General features: G+C 47.2%; 1 protein-coding gene across 1 annotated transcript in view; it reads left to right on the top strand.

Moving 5' to 3' along the window:
* Positions 1-3012: 3012 nt before the first annotated feature.
* Positions 3013-26318, top strand: part of ZNF572 (zinc finger protein 572) — a 61496-nt gene continuing 38190 nt past the window's right edge. Inside the window, exons 1-5 of the mRNA XM_085021694.1 lie at positions 3013-3093; positions 3718-3764; positions 8672-8785; positions 11921-13053; positions 14903-14996. Coding sequence (XP_084877820.1) covers positions 12964-13053; positions 14903-14996 — 184 coding nt within the window. The 5' untranslated portion in view covers positions 3013-3093; positions 3718-3764; positions 8672-8785; positions 11921-12963. The remainder of the gene's footprint in view (positions 3094-3717; positions 3765-8671; positions 8786-11920; positions 13054-14902; positions 14997-26318) is intronic.

Here is a 26318-nt window from a genome sequence, read left to right as displayed (position 1 = left end):
GGAAAAGGGCCTCTTTGTTGAGGGACAGTCCCTGCCATCCTGTCTGGGAGGGAGTTGCTGGCATGGAATGACCCCAACTCTAGACCTGTCATCCTCGGCAGTGTCCTTAGGCTGTAGCTATTTGGAAGATTCTCTGGAGCTGGATGCAGAGGGACAGCCCTTGTAGGCTCCCTTCCCCTATTCTGCACTTCCCTGCAGATCTCACAGCTAGCGCTGCTGGAGAGAGGAGCTGGTCCCAGCCCAGCCAAATGAGTTTGTGTCCACCTGCTGCCTCCTACTTTCCCAAAGGCTCACTCTCCTGCCTCCTCCCTCGATTCTCCGAACTCCCGCTTGCTCTGTCTACAGACTGCTTCTGACTGAGCCTGCTGAGACAAACAGGAACTCACACCCAGACACACCTTCTCCCACCCAACCCAATCCTGTTGCTCTTCGCTATTTTAGTTGAATACCACGATCATTTAGTCCATCTACTTCATTTCACTAGACCATTTGATAGGTGTTTTCCCCAGGAAATTCATTTTTTTCTTTCTTTCTTTTTTTTCTCTCCCCCAGGAAATTCAGAATCAGTCTATGTGCAACCCATAAATGCAGTCCCCAGTATTCATGGCATATGCTTACAGTGACTATGATTTCAAAATTAGATTATTCTGGGTATGGGTTTTTTCCTTGGCTGTATGATGACGGGGTAAATAATGATTGAAATATGAGTGTTCTCACATGTTTTCCCACCCTCTGCTATCAGAGGGGATTCTGACTTGGAGGACTTATGTCCTTATCCTCCTCCGCCCTCCAAGAAGGACCTTGTCTTGCTAGACTTGTTCTTGGGCTTTTGTGATGGGTAATTATAATATAATGGAGAAGATAGGAAGGCAATTAAGATGCACCAGGAAGGAGAGCTAGGAGTCTTTTGTGGGGATTACTGTCTGTAAGGACAGTGGGTATTAGGGGAAAAAAGTGCTCATCGAGTTTGATAGATACTGGTTATTTTGATTTTTTTTCCTTTTTTGGCTGCCTCCCCCCCCACAGCATATGGAAGTTCCCAGGCTGGGAAACTGCAGCAAAGCTGGATTCTTAACCCACTGCACCACAGCAGGAACTCTCTGACATTCATTTTTTGCATGAACAATGTTTCTTTAACCACAGCTCTACTTCTGAACTGGACCCCGTGGATCATAACTTTATAAGTGATACAGTTGCAATGAATGAAGACTTACTCAAGTTTCTCAGAAAAGTTGGGGAGGGAATTTTAAGGATACAGAAGGGCTGCGTCTGGAATTGGGACATGTCTGAAACAGAGACAACTCCAGGGATGATCTCAAGGGATCTATGGTCTCACTCCTGTGGCGCCTCTGCTTTTTCCGTTGTTCCATTTTCCTCGTGTCATTGGATGGCCTCTTCTCATTACACATGGTGTCTGCCCCCACATTGCCTCTGTTCACTCATGGCTTATGGGAGGTCCTGCTCTACTGCTGAATTAATGCCTCCTAAGAAGGAATCTGATGAGACCACCTTTTTTTTTTTTTTGCTATTTTAGGGCCGCACCTGCAGTATATGGAGGTTCGCAGGCTAGGGGTCAAATTAGAGCTGTAGCTGCCGGCCTACACCACAGCCACAGCCACAGTCACATGGGATCTGAGCCGCATCTGCCACCTACACCACAGCTCACGGCAATGCCAGATCCTTAACCCACTGAGCGAGGCCAGGGATCAAACCCACATCCTCATGGATCCTAGTGGGGTTCTTTAACTGCTGAGCCTCAAAGGGAACTCCCAGCTCATCTTTTTGAGTTGGCCTGTTCCATATGTAGTAGCTGAGGCTATGGATTGGCTGTTTTGGGTCTAGTGTACACTTCTAATCAGGTCAATGCAGAAGCAACAGGCTCAGTTGGAAGAAAATATGGCTGAGGTGGCTCTCTGCTGAGCAGGGCTGCTGGTGGCACAGTTTCTCCTTGAAAGGGTGTTCAGTGTTGGCAGAATGAGACATGATGGTCTGGTCCTGGTAAATGGAAAGTGCAAGCCTAGACTCTGGTCCTGGCTCTGCCTAGTGTTGTGACCTTGAACTTCATTAACTTTTCTATGCCTCAGCTTTCTCAAAATGATACTTCCCCTCTCAACACACAGAGTTGTTAGGAGGACTAAGTAAAATCATATGTGAGAAGAAATATTTCTTGGTGCTTAACGAATGGAATAATACTGACATGTTTCTTTAATACCAAGATACACATTTTTTTCCTTTTGTTGTTTAAATCAGAATGTCAATTGATGTGAACACTTAATACTGAAGTTTTGTTGTTTCTCCAGATGTTACAAAGTCAATGGTATGTCTTACAGTAAATAAAGCCTGAGTTTTCTTTTTGCTTTTTTTCTTAGGGCAGCACCCGCGGCATATGGAGTTTCCCTGGCTAGTGGTCTAATCAGAGCTACAGCTGCCAGCCTACACCATAGCCACAGCAATGCAGGATCCAAGCCAAGTCTGCAACCTATGCCACAGCTTATGGCAACGCCGGATCCTTAACCCACTGAATGAGGCCAAGGATCGAACCCACAACCTCATGGTTTCTAGTCGGATTCGTTACTGCTGCGCCACAATGGGAACTCCAAACCTGTGTTTTCTATCACTGTACACCACAGTTTAGCAGTTTAAAAACAATGCCAATTTATCATCTCATGGTTCCTGTGGGCTCAGGGCTTCTCAGCTCAGAGTCTCACAAAACTGAAATCCAAGTGTCAGCAGCCAGGAACGCGCTCTCATCTGAGGGTGGGGCCCTTTTCCAAGCTCACCAGTTGGCAGAACTTAGTTCCTCTCAGCTGTAGGGCTGAGTTCCTCAGAGTCGAGAAGGTGCCCACCATCCCCTGCCACGTAACCCTCTTCAAAAATGGTCATTTGCTTCTTCAAGGAGCATAGGAGAGAGTGCCTGCTGCTTCCCACCTCTCGGACCTGTTCTGTCCCTAAACCCTCACTTAAAGGGTTTCACTGATTGGGTCGGGCTCACCAGGATGCTCTTTCCCTTAGGATTATTTCAAAGTCAACAAACCGGAGACACCTGCAAAGTCCCTCCACCTTCGCCAGGCATAGATGAAATTCCTCCTACTCGTGAGTCCTGCCCCACCCCCCAGGGGGAGGGGATTATACCGCGTGCCTACACCTGGGGGCAGGAATCCTGCGGGCAATCTTAGAATTCTGTTTACACCGTATCTAAAATTCTCAGAAATATGGCCGTTTGACGAGGGCAATCTGGTGTGACTCCCAGTTTCCTTTTGCGTCTTCCGTCTCCACCAGAGCACTGTACCCAAAGTAACTCCCAGATGCCCCAGTGGAAAACTTATTTTTCACTTTTTGTAGGACTTCTTACGTTTCTCCCAGGGAGCCAGGTATCCAAGGTGGTGAATAAACTTCAGCGCTGCCTAGTGCAGCCCTTTGAGAAGGATTGTCTGGTGGCATTTGGGGTTCCTCAGAGACTTGAACCCCAATGCCCCAAGGCACTGATTGGTACCGATTCACTTCCTTCATGTGCATCTATGGTGGGGCGAGTTAGGTAACACGCTTCGGAGCCTCTGACGAGAATCCTCATCAGAGTCAGAGAGCAGTTGGTTCTGAGGAGCAGCTTGGGTTGAGATCAGGTGGCCTGATCAGTTGCTGGCTTTTGCTGCTGATGCTGGTGAGGGAAGTAACGGCATGGACGCTGGGAATTTGTCATCGCTGCTTCCGTGCCTTCAGGATCTGGCGCATCACCATTGCCAACCAGCCCCTCTACTGTCTCCCAGGTAGGTGATTCTAAGACCTCCACTGAAGTGCTCACAGAACTTGGAAGAGAGAGAGTCCTTCTAATGGCCAATGAGCTAAGAAGCCGTATTCCACCCCACCCCCATCCCCCCCACCTCCACCGGCCCTTGGACTCACTTCCTAACTCTATTGTGCGTTTTACTCCTCTCCCTCTAGTGTTGGTAGGAGTCAGAGATCACATCCCCAGAGTTAAAACCAAAGGCATTGGTCTTTGGGCAGATCGTGACTGCCCATCAAAGGCTTGCTTTGCCTTTGGCCGGTCCTTAGTGGTTATTGTTGTCATGAGAATGCCTTGACAACATCAATCCAATCAACAGAAATCATCCCCCACCCCTGCTCTTTCTTTAGCTAAAACCAGCAGTAACAATCAATCTTCACACCACCCTTTCTTATAAATACCTCGGGTATTCGTTCTGTCTGCATGTTCCACTAGACTCTGAATTTCTTGAAGGGAAGAGACTATATCTTGTCTTCCATTTCATTCCTACTGCCTGGCACACCGATGCAGAGCAGCCTCTAAGTAAGTTCTTGATGGGATGAGCAAAAGAATTTACTAACTCCTTCCACGTACTCAGAATCAAATAGTTTTGTTTTTGTTTGTTTGTTTAAATAAAGTCCAAAGGTGCCACCTCCCTCCTCCCTTCATCATCATTAGACAGTTTAGTTTGACAGCAAGGGGAAAAAGAAAAATCGTGGGAAGAAGGTAAGTGAATTACATCAGGATCTGAGCGGAAACAGATACTGCTAGTGATTGTTCTCGCCGGCTTATAACAGGCAGGATATAAATACACGTTATAGAAGAGGAAATTCAAAAGAGAAACAGGGAAGCAGGTTTGAGATTTTGAAAAATAGCATGTTCAGGACCCGCTTACTCAGAGGCAATTAGACTGTGACCCAGGGCAAATCATGCTTCACTTTGCTGTTATTGTTAGAATGAGAAGAAATTTCAAAAACCCGGGAGCCCCACCCCTTCCTATTTCATTGGAGCATAGATTATTTTTCAAGGGGTGAGGCTCGGGTTAAGGATGAGTGCTCCCCTCATTGAACACTCGAATCAACAGAGGCGGATATTGTCTTTCTTCTCAGTGACCCCCACCCCCATCCCATCTTTTTTTGCTAAACTTTAATTTTCAGGATATTTATGGGACATCTCAACTAAAGCTTTCCAGTAGATATACCATGGGCAGCATCAGTTTATTTTGTTTTATTGTTAAGGTAGTTGCTTTCATCTTAAAAAAAAAAAAAAGTTAACACTCAGCTATTTTGACTTCAGAAAAAAAAAAGGTAGTGAACACAGGTATTTTGACTTCAGGAAAATGACTTCCCTTGCCCATGGCATCTTGCAACCAAACGCACTCAAAGTCCTTTAATTATTAGGTAAGCTAGGTGGTTGCTACCCTAGATGACAAGGCGGGGTCTGCAAATGGTGCCTTCAGACACTCTGTGGATTCAGAGGCCAACACTTTGCAGAGGCCTCTGCATTGTGGACCTAATGGTGGTGTCTGGTTAAACTCCAGACCAGACCGGTGGGCTCTCCAGTGGGTGGGCTCTCCAGTGGGAATCCCAAGTGCCTCAGCGAGTTAGCAGTGTGGCAAGGTTCAGGGAGAAGATACAGAGACGTTTTCAGCCCACTCCCTGGAACCTTCCGTGAACTAGTGGCCACCCACCTGCTGATTTCCAGCTTGGGAAAACACAACTGCCTTCTGCTCCTGAAGAACTTCTTTCCTGCTTGCATGTCAAGGCTATTTCACAAGGCAGGGTCCTTGCCTACCCGTTACCTTCCTGAATAGGAGAAAGGATGGTGCATGTTGGATGTTAGCTATCTAAGCCATCTGTCAGTACTCAGGCTCCTGGTCTCTGACAACATCCCAGAGTGGCTGGAGAGGGGCTCAAGAAAGCTTCCTCAACTGGCTTCTGATGCTAAAGAAAGATTTTTCTAGAATGGTGGCCACGTTAACATTCAAATACTTTGGGGGCCATGCAGCAAATAAAATGAGAGAACAGGTGGGAGATATGATGACAAACGCAGTTCTCCCTCTGCCTACAGGCTTCAGATTCAGCTGTTGGCTTGTTTAGGTCCTGGGCCAGCAAAGTCAACACAGCCGCAGCCTGTCTTTGATTACGAGACCCAGAGTTTGCAGTACTCTGCCCATGTGCTCTTCTGGACAGCTTAGATGTTCCTGGCAAGGCCTTGGGTGGGTGGCAGATGAGACACGCCTTTGATCCACTGCCAACCCAGGCCAGCACTACCCACTTGGTGGCTTTAGACAGTTATCTTCTCTGAGTTCCAATTGCTTCATTTGTAAAATGAAGACAATGCCCACCTTATAAACTCTGTGTGTAAGGATGAGGTGAGATTCTGCACTGAGAGCATTTGCTACTACGTCTGGCACACACTTAGAAATGGCAGTGAAGTCTATGGCCATACCACCCTGAACACACCCGATCTTGTCTGATCTCAGAAGCTAAGCAGGGTTGGGTCTGGTTAGTACTTGGATGGGAGGAATGGCAGTGAAACCACAAGCCATGCTTACACATCAAGCCCCCAGTACAGAGCAGCCCCGGTGTCCAGTCAGGTCACATCTAAGTTTAGCCTCGGAGTCTCAGCTTGCACACCTGTCTCTCCTCGCCTCCTGACCCACTTTTGGGTCTTTCCCAGTGTAACCTTCCCAGCTTCCTCTCCCTCTCAGGCCCTGAGATTCAGCTTCTCAGCTTGACTCCTGGGGGCACCCTCCAGGAAGAGGGTTTGTGTTTGTCCTCCAGATCTCTCTAGAGGCACCTCAGCCATCCCTCCAAGAGGTATCTGGATTAGAATTAGCTGTGCTGCCTCTGGTCCAGGTTCTGAGGGGCCCAGGCCACGTCACCCATCAGTAGGCCTGAGATGGAGAGAGGACTGAAGATTCGGCATAGAGGGGCTCATGCTTATACTTCCTGGGATCCCAGCAGTGCCCAAATTCTCTGTGGCTCAGAGTCTTCACAGACATTCTTTTCTTGCTCTTCTGTTTCTCCCTGACCAAACCCTACCCGTGCGATCATTCTTAGCAAAATCCCTTTTTTCAGAAAAGCTGCTATGAATGAATGTTTGTGATTCCCCTCACCTCCACTGCTGCCAAAATTCATATCTTGAAGTCCTAACCCACAGTGTGGTGTTATTTGGAGGTGAGGCCTTTGAGAGGTGATTAGGTTTAGATGAGGTCATGAGGGTGGGGCCCTCAGGATGGTATTAGTGCCCTTATAAGAAGAGGAAGAGACCAGAGCCTTCTTTCCCTCTGTCGTGTGAGGACACAGGAAGGCAGCTGCCTGCAAGCCAGGAAGAAGGTCCCCACCAGGCAGCAAGTCTGAAGGCACCCTGATCGTGGGCTTCCCAGCCTCCAGAACTGTGAGAAATCATTGTTCGTTAAGCTATCTAGTCTGTGGATTGTGTTATAGTTGCCTGAAGTATGACAAGTGCTTTCCTTGGGTGACATTTATAAATTAGCCCCCTCCAATTATATCCTCTTAGGAAATATTCTATGTGTGTTTTTTTCACTGCATTTATTATCATTTGTATCTATACAAATTCCATACTCGAGTGAGCATTTGTTCAATTTTTTCCCCCTATTTTTATTAGGCTCTACTATATTGGGACATAAATACACATGTTACATTTGAGAACTTCCAAGTGGCATAACAGAAGTTTATTTTTGTCTCAGGTAAAACTGGAGTTGGGTTCGTGGCTTTGCTTAACAGAGTCACCTGTTTTTCCATCCTTAGGGTGTCACCTCATGTGTATGGCCCGAAATAGCTCAGAGCAATATCCTCATTCCTGCCAGTGGAGGGGACGGAAGGGGAAGGGGCAGTGACGCCCTTTCCCTTTAAGGGCTGGAGCTCCATGCCTGCCTGTCTGACGTACATGTAGCATCCAATAAATCACTTGAGGCCCTTCTGCTGCTGTGCAGCCCCTTACCCAGCTTAGCCTAACTCAGGGAGTGGCAGTCACTATTTGTCAGTGGAGAGCTATGGAAATAGGGCAATATCTATGCTCTGGAAACCACACATTTTTTAAAGAAGAATTGGTGTCTGCTGGGTCTCCTTCTGACTTCTGGTTCCTAGTAGTGCCTTCTCCACGGGCTCCTCTTTCCCAGGAAATGGCCTCTTCTTCCTGGACTGGACAGGCTGAGGTCCATGAAGCGGCTGGTGGCTGATTTTCAGGAGCCCAGCACCCACACCTAGTTCAAATGTCACCTCTTCTGTGAAGCCCTCCCTGACCCTCTTCCTCCCACTAGCTTCCTGCCCAGGAAGGCCTGGAAGAATGAATCACTTCCTCTGTACTCTCGCTGCTCCCTGCCCATTTCTGTTTGGGCTTTGATCCCACGGGTAACTGTGGGAGAGCTCAGGCTGGTTCCATTAGGTATCAGCCATCTCTGAGGTTTGTCCCTCTCCCCCTTAACTACTCAGAGTCTCTTGCCATTAAAATAAGGTCATCTCTACAGGATTCATCAGAATGCGATTGAGCAAAGTGCTGGGGGGGGGGCATATGGGCGCCATTTTTGCTGGTTAACAGAGGACAGTATCCTGGTTGCTGATGAGGAGGTCAGAGGCCAAGGAGAAGGACAGAGTGTTGGTACCCGGCACAGACCATCAAGTTTCTAGGAACCCCTGGTTCTGAGGTTGGACGCTGTTTGCTAGAAAGGAGATCAGCTGGCTCTAGGGCCCTGTCTCCTCTCCATGGTTCCTGTTGGTTGAGGGTCTTCATCTTGGGCTCCGTGGGCCCTACCCCCAACCCCAAGACTCATTTCTAGGCTTGGAAGAGGACGGAAAGCTTTCTCCTGTCTCACTTGGGATTTCTAAACTTCTAGACTCCTTGAGGACAAGCTTTTGACAAAACACTCAGAACCTTTTTCTCTAGCTCTTCTCTCTCGTCCCGGGGCTGAGGCACAGATGCAGCACCTTTCAGTCGTCTGAAGGAAAGAGGGCTCACAAGGCAGCAAGAAGCATGAGCAGATGCTGGAGGAAGGACGGGGTAAGCGCTCAAGGATCTGCCTCCTCATGCTGCCTCACTCTTGTTTACACTCATCTTCCTTGTCAGACTGAGGATGCGGGACACAGGCCAGAACTGTGCATCATGCCTTTTTCATTCAATGCCTGCATTAGGCCACATTTTTGGTAAATGTTAAATGAATGGCCTATAACTGTATATGACAAGACTTTCTTGGACCGTGATTATCACTTACATTTGTAAGCACGTTCCAGATTTGTCTCCACTACTTTGTTGATTCCTAAAAAAAAAAAAAATCTTAGGATCCTTCCAGGCACTAACGTTTCTTACTTTATGGAGACCAGAGACTCAAGAGACTTTCTGAGGGTCCCCTTGCTGGTTAAAAGCAGAACTGAAATTAAGACCAAGGTCTCCTTGCTTCAAGGCCCATGGTCTTTCCAGGTGGAGGGAGAACAGAGAGGGAGACAGAAAGGGGGTGGGCCGTTATTGGAACCCTGGGTCCCCTTTTAGCAAGCTCAGCTGCTCTTTGAAGTAAAGTACCTTATTTCAGGGTCAGGTTGATGCCTAGGGTCAGAGAATATCCAGAAAAGGATGCTTATGCTGGATAACACATCACTTGGTCACAGCAGCTAACAGGAGCCTTCACCAATGTAGCATAAAACAGTACTTCTCCAGCTGTTTGGTTCCCTTTACATGCTTAAAAATTATTGAATATCTAAAAAAGCTTTTGTTTATATGGGTTTTGCCTATCAATATTCGCAATAATAGAAACTGAAGCTGGAGTTCCTGTCGTGGCTCAGTGGTTGACAAATCCAACTAGGAACCATGAGGTTGTGGGTTTGATCCCTGGCCTTACTCAGCGGGTTAAGGATCCGGCGTTGCCATGAGCTGTGGTATAGGTTGCAGACACGGCTCAGATCCCAAGTTGCTGTGGCTGTGGTGTAGGCTGGCAGCTACAGCTCTGATTGGACCCCTAGCCTGGGAACCTCCATGTGCTGCGGGTGCGGCCCTAAAAAAGACAAACAAACAAACAAAACCAAAAAACAACAAGAAAAGAAACTGAAGCTGAGGAATTTTTTAAATGTTTACACATCTAAAAATTAAAACATAGTGTTAAAAATCATTTTACTTTTTTACATCGTTACCGTAAAAGATGCTCTTGATATTGCTGTTGCTCACTGGTTTGCGTTTTCATTTGTCTCCCATAAACAACATCATCTTCCCATCCCTGATGGAAAGTGGGTCCCCGGTGAAAGGCGCCCACACCCACTTTGGGGTTGGATGCAGAAACTTGGGAAATCTCCAAGCTCAGACCCCCATCACCATTACTGGGTGTGCGATGCACTTGGAGGGCCCATTCCTCTACCTGGGATAGGTTAGATTTCGTCTTCTTGGCCACAGGCTGCAGGAGCAGTAGCAAGCCTTGCCCTGAGACAGAATTTTAGAAATACCCCTGACCCCTGGGAGCAATTAGAGATTAGGGGAGGCTGAGTCTCACTCCTAGGACATATCAGAGATTTGGCAAGGTCTGGGGGTGGGGTAGGACCCCAGTTTGGAGATGGAATGATTCAGAAATTGAGGAAACCTTCTGAATTCCCCGGACAAGACCTGCAAGTTCGAGGCGGCCAGGGCTGATTGAAGCTCAGCTGTCCATTCAGCCATCTGGCTTAATAGAATACAGCTGGATTCTCCAAGCTGCCCCTGCTTTTTGTCTCTTCCAGAGTGTTTTGTTTTGTTTTTTTTAAGTTGAAGTGAATGTAGAAGTCCCACTTCTCAGCACTAGAAAGTGGGGAAAGGAGGGAGTGTTTTAATAGCCTCTTCAGATAATTGTGCTCTTCCTCTTGGATGCTCACAAAACTCTGCAAGTGGAAGTTTCCTAAAGAGTAGTTGCAATGTGGAATCTGAAGTTTTATCAATGAAATTTTATTTTTTTTAATTTATTTTTTTGTCTTTTTGCTATTTCTTTGGGCCGCTCCCGCGGCATATGGAGGTTCCCAGGCCAGGGGTCAAGTCGGAGCTGTAGCCACCGGCCTACGCCACAGCCACAGCAACACGGGATCCAAGCCGCGTCTGCAGCCTACACTACAGCTCACGGCAACGCCAGATCGTCAACCCACTGAGCAAGGCCAGGGATCGAACCCGCAACCTCATGGTTCCTAGTCGGATTCGTTAACCACTGGGCCACGACGGGAACTCCCCCATAGAGAGATTTTTACACTGTGAATGGATCTTTGACCCATGCTGATTTGTACCATCATGCCGTGGTCACTTGGAAACTGTTAGTATGCTGAGTTATACAGCTCCTCTAAGTATAAGCGTTTTATGCAATATCAAAAAAAAAAATCCACATTTATTAATATTTCCATTGATATCATCAGAAGAGTCATTAAGTATTAGAAAGCTGTCATGCTCATAGTGGCAAGTGAATTTTCCTCCCAAATTCTACTTTCCACTCGAAAGCTCAAATTTTATCATTAGCAACAAATGCAGTCAGTTGCTTTCCTTTGTGTGACACATTTACTTTGTTTCATTTTTTTGTTTGTTTGCTAAGAAAATGTCCACCAGACACCCAAGTCTGAATAACTATAGTTTGTCTATCATTCACTCAAGTAAAAAATTGTATTCCATGGGGGGAAAAGAGAGAGAACAGTTTAGCTTGCAACTCCTTTCCTTAAGACAACCATCTTATTTTGATATGCAGCAGAAATGCTTTTTGTGTAGTTCTCATTTAATCACCCCTTAGTGCGAAGCTGGCTATTTTTTCCCCTCTGAATGTTTGGGGGTGAAGACTACAATGCCAACTGGTAGATGTTGCTACCACTGCCTTAATTCGTGCTAAGGTACCAGCAGTTTTACCCCCTGTGATTTTGCACCATTAGTTAAAATGTCCACACAGCAAAAAAGGCAAATAACATCTTAGGTTTTTTAGGAAAATGGATTTGACGTTGAAGACCCGCTGAAAAAAGTCTTGGCGACCTGGGGGCCCACGGGCCGTCCTTTGAGATCCACTGGTGTGAAGCAATAAGTGACAGTAAGAATTAAGAGTCAGCTGCTAGAGGAGAATAATCATTCCTCTTGAGAGCAGATTTGTGTCTCAGCCCTTCTCTGGGCCTCAGTTGTATCTTCTGTAAAAGGGGCTAATAAAATAATATCTTCCAGGAGTTCCCGTCGTGGCTCAGGGGTTAACGAATCCAACTAGGAACCATGAGGTTGCGGGTTCGATCCCTGGCCTCGCTCAGTGGGTTAAGGATCCGGCGTTGCTGTGAGCTGTGGTGTAGGTTGCAGACGCAGCTCAGATCCCCTGTTGCTGTGGCTCTGACAGAGGCCAGCGGCTACAGCTCTGACTAGACCCCTAGCTTGGGAACCTCCATATGCCGCGGGAGCGGTCCAAGAAATGGCAAAAACACAAAATAATAATAATAACAATAATATCTTCCATACAGAGATGTTGGGAGAAGAAGGTCATGATGAGGTAGTGAAAGTGCATTGCTGTGGATAAAGCTCTGGGTGAATACAAAGAATTAGATTCTTTCAGAGTCTACGAGTATTCGTAGGGGAGGGAGAAGCCCAGCCCTGGGTCATATTGCCAAGATGGCCTCTGCTGTGCCTGTGCAAGTCAAGCCAGAAAGGCAAGGACATTCTGCTCCATAGCACCCCCTCCGGGGAGTAGACAGTAACTTGAAGCCTCTTCCCAGTCCCGACTCCTTTGACACTCACCCTTGAATCTCAAGTGGGCTCTCAGGTCTACCCAGCAAGCCTACATTTATTTCATCAGTTTACTCTTCCACTTTCAAAGGCAACCGCAGGAGGAAAACTATGGACTCTGGAGCTAAGCAAAGAGTTCTTAGATTTGACACCAAAAGCACAGTCCACAAAAGGAAAAACTGATCAATGGGACCTCATCAAAATTAAAAGAGTTTGCTCTGTGAAGAAAACCCTGTTAGGATGAAAAGACAAGCTGCACTCTGGAAGAAAATATTTGCAAGTGACTTATCTGACAAAGGACCTGTGTCTAGAATGTATAAAGAGCTCTCAAAAGTGAACCATAAAGATGTTAGAAAATAAAACAGAAAATGAGCAAGAGACTCTAAACAAACATTTCACTGAAGAGGAGACAGAGATGGCAAACAAGAGCATGAAACGATGCTCAGCATCATTACCAGGAGGAAAACACAGAACTGCAATGAGATACCCTGCTTGCGATGTGCTGCTGTCATTTGGCAAGAGTTACAACTGGAGGAAATGGGAAAAGGGTACACAGGATCTCTCCATATCACTTCTTACAACTGCAGGTGAATCTACAAGTATCTTGAACCAAAATGTATAATTAAAAAAAAAAAAGTGATGTCACAGCCCTGTTCCAAACCTCAAAGGGTTTCCTGTCATGCTTAGAGTAGATCCAAATTATTGATCATGTCTAACAGGCCCTGCAGAAGCTGGCCCCTGTCTCCAACTTCATCTCTTACCACTCTCTTCCTTACTCATTCTTTTCTTGGAACACAGGCTTTCTTGTGATTCCTTGAATTTCCAAGCTTATCCTTACCTCAGGGCCTTTGCACTGGACATTTCCTCTGCTGAGAACCCTCTTTCCCAAGATCCTTACATGATTTTTCCCTCATCACTCTGATCCTGATCAGATACCGAATAGCATCTTTGAAAATCCTTTCTCAAGAACCTTATCCAAAATAGCACCCATACTCTCTCACTCGTGTTACTCTGACAGTTTATTAGGCATATATTTGCTTGTTTGTATATTTCCCGTCTCCCTAACTAGACTGTAGACTCTATGTGGGTAGGGCCTATTACATTCTCCACAGCATCCCTATAGGCATGGCACACAATAGGCCCTCAATAAATCCGTCGAATGAGTAAATATAAACATGGCAAGTTAACACAGGTAAATGTTTGCTTTGCCACACATTACGCTCTACTAAGCTCTCCTCACATTCCTTGCCAAGCAAATCTGCTTCGGGTGGGGAACTGATATTTTCCATGAATGGAAAGACATAGGTTGGAGTCTCACCTCTGACACTGTGGTGGCCATGTGAATACAAGCCAATCATTTCAGCTTTTGGAGTCTCCTTTCCTCATGTGAAGCGAGGATTGCCCTAAGGAACCTGGGGATAATAAGATGTCAGTATCTTTCCCTAAACCTGCTCCTCCCCCTGATTCCCATCTCAGCACCACCCACGTGCCCAAACCAGGAACCTGGATGACTCAGTCTCTGTGCCTGCCTTCTCCATACCCCCACGCCCAGGCAGTTGCCAAGTCTGAACTAGTCTACTCGTAAATCTCTCCTACATCTCTTCCACCTCTGTCTCTCTCTCCTCTAGCCATCATTTCTCACCTAAACCATTGCAGTATTCTCCCTAATTGGCCTTTCCCATTCATCATCCATACCACTAATGAAATAATTTTTCTACTATAGCAGTACCTTACCTCAAAGTTTTAAATCGCACACACACCCCACCCCCCATTTTTCAGAGAGAGCAGATTCCTTACCTTGGCACTGATCTGGCTCCTGCTCATCTCTTAATCCCACTGCCCATGCCTCCCCAACACTTCCTGTAAACTCCAGCCATTTTCGGAAATGAGCCCTTCTCAGTCCCCTCTCCCTGACTTTGCACATGTTGTTCCATCTGTCTGCATGGCCCCCTCTGCTGCCTGGCATTCCCGAGATGGCCAGGGCTCCGTTTAGCATCACCTGGGGGCTGCCCTGACTTGCCAGTCTGTCCATCATCCCTCTTTATATTTCCATGATAACCCATGCCTAACTCGATCATGACACAGGGCTTAACACATAGCTGGCACTTAATACAAGTTTATCAAGTGGGTCGACTGTTAGGCATTAGTAAGAACATGAAACTCGAAAATCCCAGTATAGCTTGTAATGAGCTATTAGGGTTCTTTTTTTTTTTCCCCTCTTCTTTGGCACTAATTTAAGATACTTATTCATAATCTTTTGGAGCTAATCTAACTTCAGCCCTGCGCAGAAGCAGAGGAATAAATGAGGTGACTTCTGAGCTCTTCCAGCTCAGTGGGTGATCTTGGCCAAAGAATGAAGTCTGGATTCAAAGGGATGTGGGACTGAATTCCAACTCTGCCACCTAATAGCTGAATGACCTCGGGCCTTAACCTCAGGAAAATAATGGGACGTGTACAAAGCGTCATGAGCAGGCGATGAAATCATGCAGAAGCGGAGGGAAGGCGGAGCTTGGCAGATGGGAAGCGCCCAGTAAGTGTTAGTATACCTCCACCTAGTGGTGCGTGAAAAGAAGGGCAGGTTGGGGTGAAAGGGTATCAGGAGGCTCCAGGGAGGTGGGAATGGATGAGGCAGAGTGGTGAGCTTGGTCTGAAGAACAGTATCTCTTTCAGTGAATAGCAGAATGGGAAGTGGACAGCAAGCAGCTCATGGGCATGGGGTCACCTTTTATAAACAATCAGAGCAGCTGAGGTGGAAGGCATTGGGCGAATAGTGCCAGCCCATGGTTGGATCTGTAGGCACCAAGGTATTTTCCAGAGTGAGAGAAAGTGGGCTTAGGCCTTCCTCCAGCCTGTGGTGATCCCAGGTAAAGGCCATGGCCATGCCTTCCTTCCACCAAGATGTTATAAGCACCCAGCTGCTGCTCAGCCCCACCGTGCTCCCTTTCACCTCACCTGCTTGGTTTTCTTTTATTCTTGGTACTGGTGACCTAATATTTTACAGAATTTTCTTATTTTCGTGGCTCTCTCTACTAGATCATAAACCTAGGAAAGCAAAGACTTTGTCCAGTGTCTTGTGGCGGCTGTAATCCCAGCCACCACCACCCTGCCAGTATCAGGTGATACTGAATAAATGAACAGATAAATTCTATTCATGTAATCTCTTCCACTAGAATGTAAACTCCATGACTATAGGATTGTATCAGTTACGTACTGTTGTATAACAAATCACACCAAGAATTTAGCATTTTATTTTATTTTTTGCTTTTTTGGGACTGCGCCTACAGCATATGGAGGTTCCCAAGCCAGGGATCTAAGCAGAGCTACAGCTGCTGGCCTACACTGCAGCTCATGGCAACGCTGGATCCTTAACCCACTGAGTGAGGCCAGGGATCGAACCTGCAACCTCATAGTTCCTGGTCAGATTTGTTTCCACTGTGCCATGACGGGAACTCCAAAACTCAGTATTTATGGATCAGGAATTTGGGAAGGGCTCAGTAGGGCAGTTCTGGGTCAGGGTCTCTCATGAAGTTGAACCTCAGCTGCCAGGGGGGTTACAGTCATGTGAAGACTTGACAGAGCTGGAGGGTCCATTTCCAAGGTGGCTCACTCTATTGACAGTTGCTGCCAAGCTGGTCCTCCATGTCCCTGTGGACATTTGTCAGGGCTGCACTGCCTTCCTGCCATGGCAGCTGGCTTCCCCCAGAGTGAGCAACCCAAGAGACCACAAAGGAAGCTGAAAATGCCTTTATGATTGAATCTTATGCTACCGGTCACTAGAGTCACATGTCACCACTCCCTCCATGGACTGTCCGTCACACAGTCCAACCTCAATTCAGTTGGGATGAAACATAGGAGGCCACAAATACCAGGAGGACCACTGGGGACAGTCTCGGAAATTGGCTCCCACAAGGAGAGTGTATCTGCCGATGTGACACCAGCGCCTGGTACATGATCAGTGTGCAAAAAACATGTGTTGAATCTGTGAATGGACGTGCATTATCATGCTAGGCGTTGCGTGGAACTCATTCCCTCTAGTGGAAGAGATGACACATCAAGAGACATTGGTAACTCTGTGTCCCGCAGTGGAAGATGGTCTAAAAATTCCTAGGAGGTCTTCTGTCTGCTGCACGAGGTGAAGGGCTCCTGAAGTGACATGGGCAGAGTCCTGAAGGGTGGCTTGAAATACCCAGGGGAGCAATGACAGGAAGAAAGTTCCAGAGAAGGGGCGGCACATATATGAAGGTCAAAGAAAGGGGGACAGAGGCAGGGTGAGAAGGAGGAAGCGAGATTATCATCAGAGTTGTGTTGATTCCCCCTTTATATCCATCAGACATTCCTTGGTGCCCTTGCCTAGAGTAATACCATGTAGTGTTATATGGAGTAATAATGATAATATAATACTAATAAATAGTGTAATAATAATAATAAGGGAAACATGGAAAGCAATGATGGGATGATCCTTGTTTTTTGTTTGTTTGTTTGTTCATTTGTTTTGTCTTTTTGCCATTTCTTGGGCCGCTCCCATGGCATGTGGAGGTTCCCAGGCTAGGGGTCGAATCGGAGCTGAAGCTGCCAGCCTACGCCAGATCCAAGCCGCATCGGCGACCTACACCACAGCTCACAGCAATGCCGGATCCTTAACCCACTGAGCAAGACCAGGGATCGAACCCGCAACCTCATGGTTCCTAGTTGGATTCGTTAACCACTGAGCCACGACGGGAACTCCCGGGATGATTCTTGCTAAGTTTCATTATCTCACAGTTGTCAACACGTGTGGAGACCCTACCAGGGGCCAGGGTCTATGTGCTAAGCGCTGGGAACACAGAGCTAAATAATGTGGGTCGCTTTTGTTTGTAAGCAGCTCAGAACACGAGAAGACAGGGCAAAGGCATGCGCACAAAGTATTATAATGCATTTCAGAGAAATATAAATTCCTTCAGAGAGGCACATGGCAAGGACTCAGGGGGCCGAAGGAGGGCGCTATTGCAGCCATTCGGAGGAAGACCAGCTAAGAAAACCTCAGGGCCAACATGATCCGCTGTTAACAAAGATACAGGTGTTTGTCCAGATTGTTTGCAACACCTTTCCTGCCCACCTTCATCATCCACCCTGAGGCCTGGGGGAGAGATGGCTTAGAGTGGGGGGTGGGGGTGGGGGTTGTGGCAGGGGAGTTAACCTGGGCTTCTGGATGCTCCTCCAGTTTGCTGGTCTTCCTCAGGGGGGTCACACATCCCCCGAGGGGTGAAGTGTGAGGAAGGAAAATTGGACCCTCGGTACCTGGGCTCCCAGAGCCCCAGCGCCTGACATCTTGGGCTGAGAGGGTGACTTCATATTAGTTCTCTCCAGTGTTTCCCCTGCATCCTAAGGCCCGAGGAAATGAAAGTCCTTCTCCTCCAGCACCCATTGCCAAGTTCACCAGTGGAGGAACAATTGCTTCATTTTAAAGAAAAGGGATGTTGGAGTTCCCGTCGTGGCTCAGTAGTTAACGAATCCAACTAGGAACCATGAGGTTGCCGGTTCGGTCCCTGCCCTTGCTCAGTGGGTTAAGGATCCGGCGTTGCCATGAGCTGTGGTGTTGGTTGCAGACACAGCTCGGATCCCTCGTTGCTGTGGCTGTGGTGTAGGCCGGCGGCTACAGCTCAGATTAGACCGCTAGGCTGGGAACCTCCATATGCCGCAGGTGCAGCCCTAGAAAAGGCAAAAAGACAAAAAAGAAAAAGAAAGAAAGAAAGAAAAGGGGTGTTGAAACTGGAAGCTGTAGCTGACTTGTCCAAGCAGTGAGCGGGGAGGGAGGCAGGGCTTCTGTCCACCAAAGCCGGATGAGGAAAGGCCTGGAAGACGGCCTGGGAATGGAGTCCCAAAGGAGGAGGCTGAGAAGGGACCAGAGGAGCCAACAAATTCCCGCCCCATAAGGAAGGGACCGTCTGAGGCTGAGGGGCATTAAAAGAGAGCCTTCAAGAGCCTGGGCCCCAGCCCCAGCTGCTATGTCCCACCCTATCATGGACGGGCTCCAGTCTCACAAGGCTCCTGGAGGATTGGAGGAATGTAGAACCCAAAGGCCAGCGGCCAGGTCTTCCCACCTCTCTAGAGCTCCCTGTGGTCTCAGGGCAGCCACTCCCCAGGCTCGGAGGGTCCCCCTGCCTCCCCGCCTCCGGCCATAGCACAGCCCAAGGACCTCCACTAGCTGCCCAACTTCTTTGCACTAAGGGACATTAACTTCACCCCAATCACTGCCACCTGCACCAGCGAGACAGTGAGAAGTCCCCTCTCCAGGCAGCATGAATCAGTCAAGTCAGAGCCCTCATAAAAATGATTTCCATAGGAGTTCCCTCGTGGCTCAGTGGTTAATGAATCCAACTAGGAACCATGAGGTTGTGGGTTCGATCCCTGGTCTTGCTCAGTGGGTTAAGGATCCAGTGTTGCCATGAGCTGTGGTGTAGGTTGCAGATGCAGCTCGGATCCCACGTTGCTGCGGCTGTGGTGCAGGCCGGCTGCTACAGCTCCAATTCGACCCCTAGCCTGAGAACCTCCGTGTGCCACAGGAGTGGCCCCAGAAAAGGCAAAAAGGCAAAAAAATAAAAAAAAGAAAGAAAGAATTTCCATAGATTCTGAGCACATTCTACCCCTGCCCTCACCCTTGGCAACAAACTAGGTCACCACATATGGGCCAGCTATGGCAAAGCCCAAGGGCGGAAGAGGTCAGTTCTCCAAAGAGTAGAGGCACGATGCAATCTCAGAAGGCTTCATGGAGGAAGTATCCTTCTGGTTGAACCTTAGGAGGCCTGTCTGCCAGACAGCCTGGATGGGGAAGGATCTTGGGGAAGATCAGCTGAACAAATAGCAGCAAGACACCCTGACACCTTTGGGCAGCTGTAGGAGGCTCCAAGAGGCTTGAGCACTGGGGGTCAGGATGGAGCCCTCGGAGTGATAAATCTGGAGAGAGGCGGAGCCTGAATCGCAAAGGACCCTGTGACCAGGTTGAAAGTGTGCACTTTGCCCTGAAGGTTAAGAACTGGGGAGTCACCGAAGGGTTTTAAACCAGAGAGTAACATTGGAGCAGGGGTTCCCCTTTAATGGCTACATGACCCCAGACGGGATACGTAACCTCTCGGTGCCTCAGTTTCCATATCTTGTGAAATGAGGGTAATGAGAGAGAGTTATCATTTTCATAGAGTTTTTAGGGAGGCTTTAAAGGGATTATATGCTAGAGAGACTATGCATGTAAAGAGCCAGCATGGCGACTGATGTCAGCACTGCGCAAGTCATAAGCTCTTAGCACTGGTACATCTTTGAAAGATCGCTCTGGTGTCCAGGTGGAGACTGAAGTAGAAAAGAGTGGGGAACCCAGGAGGACCACATAGGAGGCTCTTGCTATGGTCCAGGTGTGAAGTGATGATGCCTGAGCTGTCATGGCAGCATTGGGGAAGGACCACACAGGACTGGGATGGGAGAGGTTGAGAACAGAGAACCTTCTGGAATGAGTGGCTCCTGGAAAGTGGGGGTGGTGAGGGAGAGAGAGGGATGTCGATTTGCCTGCTTATCACGAGCTAGAAAGTACAGCTTGGGAGACCAGGAAGGAAGGATATCATGGTTGCTGACACATTGGGTTTGAGACCATTGACTCCCTGGGAGGAAGCCCTCAGCTGGAGAAAGTTCACCAGAGAACAGAACTGAGAGTCAGCAGCACAAAGCTGGCAGCTGAGGCCATCAGGGAAAATGAGATGGCCCAGGGACCCCGTCTAGCCTTGGAGAGCAGCTTGCCAACATATTTGAGGTGGTAAGCTGGCGCCTCCCCTCACCCACAACCAGAGCAGGAAATAGAGAGACCCTTGAAGTCCTTAGCTGTACCAGCCATTACAAATGCTGAGTTTTCTGTAAATTAAAATGTATTTTTCAGGCCCTAGAACTGGTTGAACATATATGTGAATGAGAAACTCAATGTGGTCCATTTTCTACATACAGCTGCTCCTATCTTGGGGGCCAGGACCTGTTTAACATTTGAAATCTGAAACAGGGCATTTCCACATCCCAAGGTTTTCATCCTATTGCCCTCTGGGATCTACGTCGTGAGAGAAGCATCTCTCCACTGCTGAGCCAGAGCTCACCCATCTTTCTAAACCCAACACACAGGCCCCTCTTTCTCTCCCACCCAAGGTAGCCAGCAGGGGAATACTTCTGAATTATGTTCCGCAGCAAAAACAGTGAGATGTTAGTTTTTTGGTAAAAAAATAAAAAACACAGAAACCCCAACAAACAAACAAAACTCTCAACTTTGCCTGCATATTAGAATTACCTGTAGAGTTAAACAAAACAAAACAAAGCAAACCCCATCTGGGCCCTTCCCTGTCATCTCTGGGGAGACTTGTTGCAAGGCCAGGGTGGAAACCTCACCTGACTGGCCTGGTTACTGATCACTGGGGAGGTGACAGCACCACAGAGATGGGTGGAGAAGGGCAGCCCCCGTGCACACCCTGGTCCCCAGAGAGAAGGCACTTCTGTGTGCGACAGGCCCTCAATGACAGCAGCCCGCTGCAGCTCAGTTTGCCAGGCTGCCAGGAGCTGGCCCGTTAGCTCTCGGAGTCTTCCACAGCCACTGATGTCTGAAACTGCCTGGAGAGGGCTCCGAGCTCAAGCCTCAGCTCCTCCTTATCCCCGATCGTACCCTCTGTGATGAGAAACTCCCCAGTATATTCCTTCTGACTAGCATTTCCCTCCAAGGATCGTTGTCGGATGAGCCTCTGGAGTTTCCTTCTGTCTTGCTGGCAATTTTTACGGCCCGCCCGGTCACTCTTGACACCTGGGGTCAGATCATTCTTTGCCATGGGGCTGTCCTGTCCATTGTAGGCTGTTTAGCAGCACCCCTCTGGTGCTGCATCCACCAGAGGCCAGTAGTACCAGCCCCTCCAGTTGTGCCAACGAAAAGTATCTCTCCCCATTGCCAAGTGTCCCCAAGAGAGCCAAAATCTTGGTCCTTTGTGATTCACTGGTCTAGGGGAAGAACTCTGGGGGCAGGGTCCCTATCTTGTTTGGCTCTTTATTTCTTCTGGTGCTTCACTCAGCATCTGGCCCTTGGTCGGGGTTGGGTCAGTAACTGTGAGTTGAACGCCCTTCCGTGTGACAGCTCACGTTTGCAGGTGTGGGGCATGGGGAGCTCTGTGAGGTGAGGATAGGGGATGTTTCCCTCTAGGGTCTCTCTTTCCTCCCCCCACGCAAGTACGGAGCAGGCCCAGGGTTTCTTTGTCATTGGCAAGACTGGTGCCCAAACTCTTGCTTCCAAAAAAATCCATGAAGGATTTGAGAACAAAATGATTTTCCCCTGGAAAAGATTCAGAAGAGCTTTCCGGAGACTTGGACGAGAGGTTAAGAGAAAAGTCAAGGTGTCCTCAAGCTGTGGCTGGAAATGATGCGCCAGGAGACGTGGTCCTGGGCAGAGGCTCAGAGACTTGGCCAAGACCTTAGGTCCCAAGTGTGGCACAGAAGTGGCAGAGACCATCTGGCCTGAGATAATGAAACTCTGAGTGAGATCATGGAGCTGGGACCACCAGGACCCTCCGGAAACCTGGGTGTTGTAGAAGCCCTCAGATTCTTGGCACAAACTCTGGAGGACTCAGGGAAGAGAAACTCAGAATGACTGAGGCAGTACGAAGATGGAGGTGAAATCAAGTTGATTGATTAAAAACAAAGAGATGCCAGTATTTGTGGTACACCAGACTTTCTGGCTTAGGATTAGTACTATGGTTAAGTACCAAGTGCCAAATTAATAATAGCTAATATTGGAGTTCCCATCGTGGCTCAGTGGTTAACAAATCCCACTAGGAACCATGAGGTTGCAGGTTCGATCCCTGACCTCGCTCAGTGGGTTGAGGATCTGGCAATGCCGTGAGCTATAGTGTGGGTTGAAGATGCAGCCAGGATTCCCCATTGCTGTGGTTCTGGTGTAGGCCGGCTGCTACAGCTCCGATTCAATCCCTAGCCTGGGAACCTCCATATGCCGCAGGTGCAGCCCTAAAAAGACAAAAAGATTAAAATAATAATAATAATAATAGCTAATATTTACTGAGTGCTTATTATGCATTAGAAGTATTTTTTCAGGTGTTAGTGAATTGACTCTTTTAATTTTCATAATATTCCTATGAATAGATTGCACTGTAATTGCCAATTTAGCGATGAGGAATTGGAAACATTCTGGCTGGATGACTTGCTCCAAGGTCTGGCAGCATCTAAGTGGCAGAGGCAGAAAAGACAGTAACAGAGCAAACACATATAACGCTTACTGGGTCAGGCATCATGTCTTGGTGCTTTACATGTATTGAATTCATCTTTACAACAAGCTAATGAGGTAGGTGTTATCATCAGTTCCGTTCTATAGAGAAACAGAGATTAAATAATTTACCCAAGTCTCCCAGTTCATGGTCATCAGTCTTGGAATTTGAACTTGGCAAGCCTGACTGCAAAGTCTGTGCATCCAACCACTAAGTAGTGCTTCGAGACTCCAGGAAAGACCCAAGCTCTTAATCATACTCTTCTCAGTGGGTACTGGATTTTCCCAAACAACCGAAAGGTAAAAAAAAAATTTTTTTAGTAGGAATCAAGGGTGGTTAGAATCAAAATGACTTGTTCATGTTCTAAAGAGAAGAATCAGGCAAGGCTTTGAGTTGTTGGCTTAGCTTTGGAATTTCCAACGAATACCCATCTGGAGAGCCAGGCACCCACCCATGAAGTCAATAGCTTTCTTTATCTCTGCAGCAGGGACATCAGTGCTGATCTGAGGCTTGGTAATTGAGGATAGCAACTCCTTGTAATACGCCTACCAGAGACATTAGCCAACAGGGGCGTGTTAAGAGGACAACTCGTGTCACAGAGGAACAGTGGAAGGAAATGAGAATGTCCAACTTGGAGAGATCTGAGGGGGGACATGGATGTTTTCAACAATCCAAGCATCTGGGGTCAATCCAACCAGGAGTCAGGATCTCCTGATGCTTGACGGTTTGTTCTCAGCTACCCAGAGTGCTTTGGGTCATGCTGGATCAGTTCATGTCCCGTAGCAGACTCCCCACATGTAATGAGCAGATTTTGTTTAGACCCTGATTTTGAATGAACGGTAAAGACCATCACTGAGGGGCTTTTGTTTTTGTTTTAGATAACCAGAGAAATATAAATTTGGAAATGCTATTGGGTGATATTAACAAATCCATGTTATTTTTAATAGGTATGATACTGATATTGCAGTTATACAGTGATCTCTCACTTCTATCTCCCACTTTTTTTTTTCTTAAAAAAAAAGACGCATTATTTAAGAGTGAAATGATTTGTGTGCAGTTTGCTTTGAAATACTTCAGAAAAAATAGACTGGGCCAGATGAAACAAGTGTGGCAAAGGGCTGAAGCCTGATGAAACTGGGTGATGACTGCATAGTGTGTTGTAGTCTCTATTTTTATATTTGGAGATCTTTCTAGTAAAAGGGAACAAATGTACTCACGTGTAACTTTTACCCATAGATATTTTGACAAGGAATGCAGAGGTCCAGTGGCTAGAGGTGACACTGAGATTTCTTGATGCTTCATTTAACAGAATTCAGTAGCCAACACATCTGTAAAAGCAGACATCCAGATCACTCCAACATTCATTTCTACACCTGCTTCAGCCTCACTTGAGGTGTCTTTTTAGACACATCCCAAGGAAGTCAGGGGACATTCTTTTTTTTTTTTTTTTTTTTTTGTCTTTTTGCCATTTCTTGGGCCACTCCCTCGGCATATGGAGGTTCCCAGGCTAGGGGTCTAATTGGAGCTGTAGCCACTGGCCTATGCCAGAGCCACAGCAACGCAGGATCCGAGCCACATCTGCAACCTACACCATAGCTCACAGCAATGTCGGATCCTTAACCCACTGAGCAAGGCCAGGGATCGAACCCGCAACCTCATGGTTCCTAGTCGGATTCGTTAACCACTGAGCCACGACAGGAACTCCAGGGACATTCTTTAAAGGACGTTTGTGCCCAGCACTCTGTTTCACCCTGGTTATTTCCTTACCAAGAACATCCTCATTCATGGTGATATGAAGGCTTCTGGGCAGGCACATTTATCCTCAGAGACTCAGAGATGACCGCTTCAACAGAGGTCAAATTCAATGTGGCCCCCAAACATGGAGGAGAGGTCAGTGGGTAGGACTGGAGATTTTGAAAACTTGGCATTGAGTCATGTCCTGCATCAGTCTGTCTTCTCCATTGAAGGCAAAGACTCTCAGTGTCTAGGACAGGGCGTTGCACTTTATAGCCACCCAGATACTTCAATTACTGCAGATAGAAAGAAGTCCTTGCTTTTAGATATCCATAACAGTGTTTATAGTATTTTAACGTTCATATAAGGGGGGTGGTAATAGGAGTTCCCATTGTGGCTCATCCGTTAACAAACCCAACTATCATCCATGAGGACGTAGGTTTGATCCCTGGCCTGGCTCAGTGAGTTAAGGATCCGGCGTTGCCGTGAGCCTTGATGTAGGTTGCAGATACGGCTCAGATCCCGCGTGGCTGTGGCTGTGGTGTAGGCCAGCACCTACAGCTCCAATTAGACCCCTAGCCTAGGAACCTCCATATGCCACGGGTGCAACCTTAAAAAGACCAAAAAAAGAGAAGGGGTGATAAATACAAGTATATATGTATCTAAACATGTACAAACACATATATACTTACGTTTTCAAAACGAAACAATGGAAGGCCAACCCCCGCCCACCAAACTAATGAGAATGTTATTACCGAGGAAGGGAGGGAACACGGTGGAAAGATGGAATTGAAACTTCCTTGGCAGGACCAGCTATTCGATATATTTTCATGATTAAGAAACAAAATTAAAGTAAAAACAAAACAAAACAAAAAACACACAAAAACTACCTGGCTATCTCTTTTGACTTTGGAATGATATGAATGTGGCAGAGGTGAGACAGATCATTTCCTTGCACGACTGCAATGTCAGTATCACACCTATTAATATAAGTTTAAAAACTATTAAACAAGTTAAAAGCAATCTTTAATACCTGAAAACCACTGAGAAAAACAAACCTAACTATACATCAAGTTGGTGGCATAGTCACACAGAGACGAGAATAACTTTCAAACGATTTTAAACTCGGTGTTTGGTCTATGTATCTCTTGAGCAGTAGTGTTTGGTCTAGGGCACTTTTGCCCCCCAGGGACATGTGGCAATGTCAAGGGACATTTTGGTTGTCACAACTGGAGGGTTGCCTCTGGCCTCTAAGTGGGTAAAGGGTAAAGGCTATAATGCACAGGGGTGTTCCTAAATAAAGACAAAGGATGGATTGTAAAGGCAAAAAGAACTAAATCTTGGAGTTCCCGTCGTGGCTCAGTGGTTAACGAATCCAACTAGGAACCATGAGGTGGCGGGTTTGATCCCTGGCCTTGCTCAGTGGGTTAAGGATCTTGCATTGCCGTGAGCTGTGGTGTAGGGTTGCAGACGTGGCTTGGATCTGGCGTTGGCCGGCAGCGGTAGCTCTGATTTGACCCCTAGCCTGGGAACCTCCATATGCCGAGGGAGCGGCCCAAGAAATGGCAAAAAAAAAAAAAAAAAAAAAAAAAAAAACTAAATCTTTTCAAGATCACAATATCCATGTTTGACTAATAATATGTGTTGAAGCATTTATAGGTCTGCGGTAAGATAAAGGAAGTCAGTGATTACATCGCTGTCATTAGGATTCAAGATTTTGAGTGGAACAGAGATACGAGTACAATATCAGAGAAATTAAGTTAAAGTCCTTTAATCTTAAATGTTCCTATGTCTGATATCTCAGTGGTTCTTTGATCTTTCTTCATGGGTATCGCATTCTCCAGGGCCCCTCCACG

Source organism: Sus scrofa, chromosome 4, assembly GCF_054392235.1.
Source record: "Sus scrofa isolate SSC_HxYL_T2T_F1_AM1 chromosome 4, Sscrofa_HxYL_maternal_Yorkshire_Landrace_v2.0, whole genome shotgun sequence".
NCBI classification, from domain to species: domain Eukaryota; kingdom Metazoa; phylum Chordata; class Mammalia; order Artiodactyla; family Suidae; genus Sus; species Sus scrofa.
The sequence above is the reverse complement of the archived record's forward strand: the minus strand, read 5'-3'. Positions and strand labels throughout refer to the sequence as shown.